The sequence below is a fragment of the Charadrius vociferus genome, unplaced genomic scaffold (genome assembly GCF_000708025.1).
Source record: "Charadrius vociferus isolate BGI_N301 unplaced genomic scaffold, ASM70802v2 scaffold196, whole genome shotgun sequence".
NCBI lineage: Eukaryota > Metazoa > Chordata > Aves > Charadriiformes > Charadriidae > Charadrius > Charadrius vociferus.
Window position 1 is genome coordinate 67837 of NW_009648953.1, and position 7774 is coordinate 75610.

The 7774-nt window shown below is 41.4% G+C and overlaps 1 protein-coding gene across 1 annotated transcript in view; it reads right to left on the reverse strand.

Moving 5' to 3' along the window:
* Nucleotides 1–5292: 5292 nt before the first annotated feature.
* Nucleotides 5293–7774, reverse strand: part of AGK (acylglycerol kinase) — a 29305-nt gene continuing 26823 nt past the window's right edge. The window contains exons 13-14 of the mRNA XM_009887391.1: nt 7371–7455; nt 5293–5752 (exon numbers count right to left, since the gene is read on the reverse strand). Of these exons, the coding sequence (XP_009885693.1) occupies nt 5615–5752; nt 7371–7455 (223 nt within the window). The 3' untranslated portion in view covers nt 5293–5614. The remainder of the gene's footprint in view (nt 5753–7370; nt 7456–7774) is intronic.

Genomic DNA, 7774 nt, shown 5'->3' on the forward strand with positions numbered 1-7774 from the left:
TTGGAGTTTGGTGTTCTTAACTGGCACAGCAATGCAGACAGAAGCAATGTCTAAGAGCAAGCCTTTTTTTGTCCTGAGCAGAGAAGCTGTAGAACCAGATGAACAGAGTTCCTCATTCTTGTGCTGTAGAAAGAATAGGATTCAGTTCATAAGAGTACTTTACTCCTGTAAGAGTAATCCTTTTGCCATGCTAAAGCCAAGAATGGTACTGTGGGTTCTAGGTGTGACTTACTGCTTTGCCCCAAATCCTTCAGCCAGTAGTAACATCAGCTTTACGCTAACTGTTCTTCCTGAACTGTGGCTATAGCCAATTAGCTGCTGCTTCTACAATGGACTTCAGCACCCTTCGAGCCTTTCTGCCATTTGTAGAAATGCAAAGAGTAGCTGATGTATCCATTTATCCTAGCATTTTACAGGGTGAGACAGAACCTGAACCACCAAAGTCTCACCTGCTAATTCTTTTTAAGTGAAGCAAATGTTCTCCAAATAGACCCTCTGGGGATTGTCTCCCTCTGGAAGGAAGGAAGTTGGCATGTCCTGTTTTCCCTTGAAGGCTACCTGCAGCCAAGGGGTAGTTTTGCTTGCTGTGGATTCAGAGGGTTTAGTGAGGTGTGGGATCAAGGGCCTCACCAAGCTTATTGCACTGTTCATTGCTGTGAGCTTCAGCATATTATGTTCCTGTGATCTGCCTGTCTCTGAGCAGTCGCTCCCTTGCCTGCTTTTTCAGGGCTTTGGATGTTTTTGTACAGGAGAAATCATACTGCTACTTATATTGCCAGTTGCTCACAACTGTAACATAATCATCCTTAGAAGGCTGGGAGGAAAAAAAAAAAATGGAAAAAGAGGAAAAAAACAGAGCTGAATATCATTTAATGGAAAGACCAGTCCTTTTCCTTAAGAAAAGCTTTGTTTTTAAACTGACTCCTCTAGTATAAAAGTAACCCACAATCTCCACGCTTTTTTTGAACTTCCACTTTAGTTTTAACATGCTGTCCGCAGTGAAGATCCCCGAGGAAGTATAGCTGGCGCTGTATTGCTGTCACTTACTTTACTTCCGTCGGATGTAAAAAGGGGAACTGAAACTAGCCTCTAGCAATTCTTGCTCTCACTTTCTTGAAGGTTTAGCTGTGGTCAGCTGTTAGCGACTTTCTGTTCTCTTTGATGTCAGTAGTTCTTTTGTTGAACTAAACAGGAACTAAACCTTTGTCGTTGAAATTTTACAGCTTCTGCAGTCAGAGGCTTTCTAACACCCTGCATTAGAGCACTGTGTTCACAAGCTGTCAGAACATCAGGTCTACTAGACAGCACTGCTAGGGCCCACTGAGCAGAACCTCCTGAAATTACGGTTTGACATTTATTTAACCTCTGCTTTCCAGAAACGAGGTCTTCAGTTGCCAGCAGTAGGGTGGGTGCAGAAGCATCAAAACAAGCAGATTACTGTAAAAGTAGCATCCATGCTACATCCCAGCTGGACGGCTGCAGCCTGTTTTGCTCTTCCTTGTAATTTTGCTTCTCTACAGCCTCTCTTGGCAGGTGACTGCTACAAAAGACAGAAAACAGAACAAAAAAGACTTCTCTGTCCTAATCCTTGTTTGATTCCCTGCAAAACAACTTTCCACCTGCACTCCCTTTCCTAATAGACATGGCTTTTATTGTTGTCGTGTGGAAAATCCTTGATACATGGGTACATAATACAAACAGCTACAGCTTGGACCATAAGGGCTTGTTCAGCAGACTGGTTTTGCTTGGAACCAACTTCACTGAATCTTATCTTTCGGGCAGATAACATAATCCAAGGTAAAACAGTGAAGTGCATACATTTAAAATACCCTCCTTGGCACTTAACAGTTGCTTTTTTTGAATACTAGCAGCTGGAAGGGAGACAGTTACTTGGTGCATTTTGAATTAAAAGGAGGAGGAAAGTGTGGCATAAGGTAGGATATTGCTGATTACTGCAAAAATCCTCTTCTCCATTGGAAGTACTTTGCCTTTACAGTGGTGCCTTCAATTTCTTTAGTGTGACGTCTCTGGTCAGTTGCTTGTGATCAGAGCCCAGGTTGAATGGTGGTTACAGTAACCATGTATATATCCTGTGCCCTGGTAGACACAGTCTGGTATGTTCTTCTCTGACCCCCAGGTTGTACACAGCTATTGCGGGTTCTCAGCTGGTACTTGCTTGAGTTTAAACAGGAGAGTGAGAGCTTCATAGCTGCATCTTAACACAAGTTGCACTAGAAATGTATAATCAAGTAATGAATTATTACTACTTGTATTATTTGGATTGGAGGGTAAAGCTTGGGAGAGAAAAAGCTAGGTTTTCAATCTGAATAAGGGATACCATGCCAGACACTTAAATCATGCAAAACTCTTCTCACTGCAGGGTTAGGCCAAGATGCATAGAGCCAAGTACAACTAACAACTATAATGGATATTAGGAGAAAGGCATTTTACTGAATTCGAGTTGATTTGTCTTAGATATATGCTAGAAAAGAAGGTATTAGCATGTATGAAGTAGTTACTCCAATACATGTTAGAGCCAATGGTCACGTCTGTCACAGGAGATGAGCTCGCCTGTCCAGCATCCTTAAGGGCAGAAGAAAGTGCTATCACCTTTTCAAGGGAAAGTAGCTTAGTGTACAGCTTATTCTGTAAAGCAGTGCTACTGTAATACTTCGTCTGTTTTAAGAACTGCCAAAGTTAACGGGAAAAAAAGGTAGGAGTAGCAGTGGCCCTCTCGGTGACAGACTGTGCAAGATACAGGCACGCTTTGCTCTGGGAGGGTGAAAGGCAGTGGTTTCTGGAATAGCAGGGCAAGAGGGCTTTGTCCTAATACAAAAGTCTAGGTACAAAGCATGCATACTAACCCAAATTCTCTCATCATAGCTATTCTAAGTTAGTTGCTGTCTCCTTTCTGTGCACCACCCCCACCCAAGCTAGTGGTCTAGCAATTATGGGAGAAGACAACACATAATGTCTTTTGTGAGGGACTACAATGTACTGACTTAACAGAACGATATGTCTGTCTAAACCAGAGGGTAGTAAATGCCTATGAACCCGGATTTCAGGTCCCGGTTAATGCAACATGCCATTCAAATGGGAATGTTTAACTGTGGTTAAAATAAACAGGTGCCTTGGGCTGGTCCATCATTAGGTTGTTATCCTTGCTTTTTATTTATGTTACAGTATTTTAAGCCCTTCTAGAATGGACTGCAAGTTGAAGCGAGAATCAGTGTTTTCATGAGTGGGACCTAGGATTCTACTCCTGCTTCCTGTCTTGAGAGTTCACACAAAGAAAGTTGTGTTTCTGTCTGACAGCAAGACAAGAACAGAGTCCTTTCCTCAACACTGTAGACAGTGGATTCAGCCCCTGCTTATTTTATGTAATGTTTTCCTCACACCTCCCCTCTGAATATTGCAATTCAGAGGTCTAGAACTGCTCCATGCTGACCTCCAAATTGTAGAGGAAGGGGAAAAATTACTTGACTGGTATTCATACAAGCTACTCAACTTACGCTGATAGAATATTTAAATATCTCAGACGACCCTTGATACTTTAACATGAGAGGAGCATTAACAAGACGAATTCTGAAGGGAGCTCTTGGTTACCCTCAAGCAAGGAACCACACGGCAATGGGAGCTATGCATCTGATACTAGGGAAGAGAATTAGTCATTTTCCCTGTAAAATGGTACAGGTGAACCTGAAGCTAGTTCTTACCATCTCACCCCTTTGCAGCAGGCTGGTTGTAGTTCTAACAGCTCTGATGTTGTTTGCATCTTGCAGATGCGTGGTTGCTCCCATAGGCCTGTGGCTGTGTAGAGAAACTGCTTACTAAAACATGGGTATTTTTTTAATACAATTAAAGCTTACCTTTTTGAAATGGCTGCTGCCTTGTCTTTCCTGCCACTTGAGCAGAAGCAGTGCCAATTTTATTACAGAAGCATCAGTTTGATGGATAAACTCAGTTGCTGAGAACTGCCCCTGACTCTGAGCCAGTGGCTGCAGAGCAACGTTCCGGGTGTCTCTGTGGCAAGCAAAAAGAGCAGAGCACAGCCACCATGTTCCTTGGAGAGTATCCCAGGTGTCCACTGGGCACTATAAATTGCTGCAGAGCAGAAGACAGACAGCACAACACAGGCCCTATCACCAGCATAACTATTAAAAGAACTAGCAGACTTCTACTCCCCAAGGGTCTTGGTCAAGAAAGGGATGAGTGCTTGCCCCAATAGCTTAGGTAATTCGTTTCTTCACACTGTAGTCAAGGGAAGGACAGCGTTCAGTTTGGTTTTGGCATCACCCAGAAAACCAACCCTACTTCCCCTTTCAAAGCATTTTTCCTTTAGCAAGTCTCCAGCAGAGGATGCTGTTGCAGCAGCATGCAGCCAGGATGCAGTCTTTTAACGAAGTCTTTAACAAAGCTTCTGGAAGTCAATTCACTATTTTGATTATTTTGCCCTTATTTTGATTACAGCAAAGAATCAACAGATGAACTTAGACTAGATCACAGCGTAATATGGGGACTACGTACAAACAACAGTCACATCAGAAAAATAAGGATTTTTTTTTTCTTCCAGTGAGCAAGGCAGAATCATGTGAACTTGTAAGTTACAATAAGAAGGGCAACAGATAACCTTGCCCAAGTCAATAATATTCCCTTTCAGCAATTAAAGTGAAACTATAAACAAAAGCTCAGAAAAGCAACAAAACCAATTACAGTACCAGGGCTCCAGGGAATGTAGGTTGCATAAGGAGTGATGAGCACTGTTTACATTAAAGAGAAGAGCAGACACAAGGAATAAAAACATTATTTGAATGCCCTTATTTGTGTTATACTACTACAGGAATAAAAGGAATACTTACAAAAAAGACTCATTTGGCTTGTTTAAAGAGTCTTTCCACATGTACTTCATACAGCTCTGGGTCAATGATGACGTTTTCCAATTTGCTTCTGTGTAACATACCTAAACTTAATCAAAGGAACGTATTTCTACTATATTATCTGGAACTCTGTGCTGTTGAATCTGGCAAGATGAAAAAAATAACAAATATCTTATCCAGATACATATGGGGGATTTTTAAACTTCCTCTGAAGCTTTGTATCACTGATCTCAAAGTTATTTTGTGACAGAGTAGATAACCAACAACCTGTTTTAATGTGGCAATGCCAACATTTCATAGATCTCTTTCACGTTACTCCCTCAAAATGAATTTTTCCAAGATCCCAGGTTTTGCGAGATTTATGCATAGGTAAAGTGGACTTAAACTTTTAAAACACAAGGACAAGTGTGCTTTCATTTTACTTTAATATACAATTGCATTAAAGAGTAGCATCTGGCACGCAGCACTCAGCCTGCAGTGCTGTAAATGGAACACTGATGACTTCTTTGGGGGGAAAAAAGATGCCATCAAGTTAACATGCATTTCTTGAATTTTCGTTTGCATTTTTAGCCCCTTTGAGACTAGCCAAATTAGCTACTTCCACTGGAAATACCTTGTGCATAAAAATAGCCAAATGGCTTACTAGTCTGGTGGGGCTAATCAAGTCAGTGAGGTCTTATGTGCCTTGAAGAGGCCCTGATAAGACTGGTAAACATTGGCCCCTTTGACATGAATTCTCATTGTACTGCTGCATGGAGCATCTGCGCTCTCATTCTGGGATCACAGAAGAACCGGAGTTTCCGGGGTAATAGCTTCACCTCCACAGGCATAGCTTCATACTCCTCATTATCAATGCCAAAGGATCCCTCAGTGCCCTGTGTAAAGATAACAGCGCTGATCAGGGTTAAACATCAAACAGATTATTTTAGCAATGTTGTAATGCTGATACCTGATTTTACTAAGAGACTACAGTTGAATACTTAGCCGAGTCTTAACTAAGATAACCCCCTCCCTATGCCTTCCAGCCCATTCGGGTCTCAACAACATCATGGTGAGAGCTATCCTTTACTGCACATAATATATTAAGAGCCTGTTGCGTAAGATGTTACTTCACTTAGTTGCTAATTGGTGATAATTAAATGCTTTAATGACCCACATTGTTTATACTGAAAGATTCTTTGCTATTGGAACTACAATTATATGCACTTAGATCTTGGTCTGCCAGTGGTGACACAAACTAATCTGCAGAAGTGCCTGTTAAATAACTCCTATTAAATCCACGTTACAAACACCTTTTGGTATTGTTTTACTATATTGATTTGAAACGTGAGATGCAAAGTAATTCACAGGTCAGGAATTACTCAGCAGTTGAATTTTCTTGAGCATTTTCTTTAATGCTGATAAAGTCACCAATGATTAAAACCATTCATCAAAATGGCAGGTTGACTTTACCTAAACAAATTCGGTGACTGCTTTGCATACACTTGACTCAAGGTAGGGCTATGTTATGTGGATACTCAAACTAGCTCCAAGTGAACTCATACGCCAGAACAGCACAGATTAGAGAAAGTAGCATAGGTCCTGGAAGTCAGAGGCATAACAGTCTACCTAGATCAACATATCCTGCTTCTCTGCAAAGCTGGTGAGACTCCTCTGAGCTGCCTCCAGTTCCTTCATGACAGCTAGGTCAAGGAATTGAACAGCACTGCTTTGTGCCATGTACACATACTCTGAATGTCTTCGCAGCAGCTGCAGTACAAACAGCTCATTTCATACCACGACCTTTACTTATGGCTCAGTTGTACTTAGCCCAGAACTCCAGAGTATTCTTTCAGAATTGCAAAGCTGTCACGATATGAGTTTGATGCAAGTATTAGGATGCTGGCTAATCATGACATCATAATTCATGACTTCCACTTTGCAGCCACAGATTTTTTCACCTTTTGGCATGTTCTATTCTCTCTTAATATAAAAGTCTTTTGCTGAATGATAGAACATTTGAAGATAGAAATTATTTATGAGATTGACTTCATGTCCTTGCTAAAACAAGAAACAGTCCTCCCTGAGACTGCAATAACAGTCTCTTCTTTCTAAGGTACAACAAAAGACTAAGCTAAACTACACAGGAGGATGTAGTTTTGGCTTATTTTTTTAGCCTCATCTATTCAAAGTTTCAAGACACTTCCCTGTAGTGATCTGAGCCCCACTGTCTCGTGCAATGCACCTGAGTAAGAGACCCCTTACGACCACCACCCCTGTCTACATAGAAGGTCTGTCACTATTTACTGGCGGAATGAAGTTTCCCCTCTGGTTCACAGACCACTTTCTGGTATGGGTCTCCTAGTCAGGGACTGAGTTGCTGCACTGAGAAACAGTGTCTCACTGGCAGTGTAATCACCCTCCCAGATTTGGAGTAGGGATTTCTTAATGTGCACCATCAATTGGCACAAGGAAATAAAGTGACAGAGTTTTTCAACTCCCTCAGCTTCTCACCTCTGGAAGTTGCAAGATGCATCTGCTGGCTTGGATGCACTGACTCCCTTCAGGGCACACATGTGGATCACGCATCTTTTGACTTCTGTTCAAACCAAAAGAGAGGTTAGGTAAGGTAAGGAGATGATTCTCTAGGAAACAGCCATCTTTAGGGATGACACGTCATCATGGGTTGGTAAGTCACTATGCATTTGATAAACTTATAGATTATATGTATATACAAATATTTGTGGGTTTAACTGTGAGAAACTAAAATAGACATTTCCTCTTCTGCTGCAGTTAATACATGTAACAGTATGCACTGACAACCTCCAACCAGCTTCAGCTCTGAGGCTCACTGAATATATATGAACAGTTTTGTATATTTGAATGTACAGCACAGTTTTGTGCTCCTCACTTACATG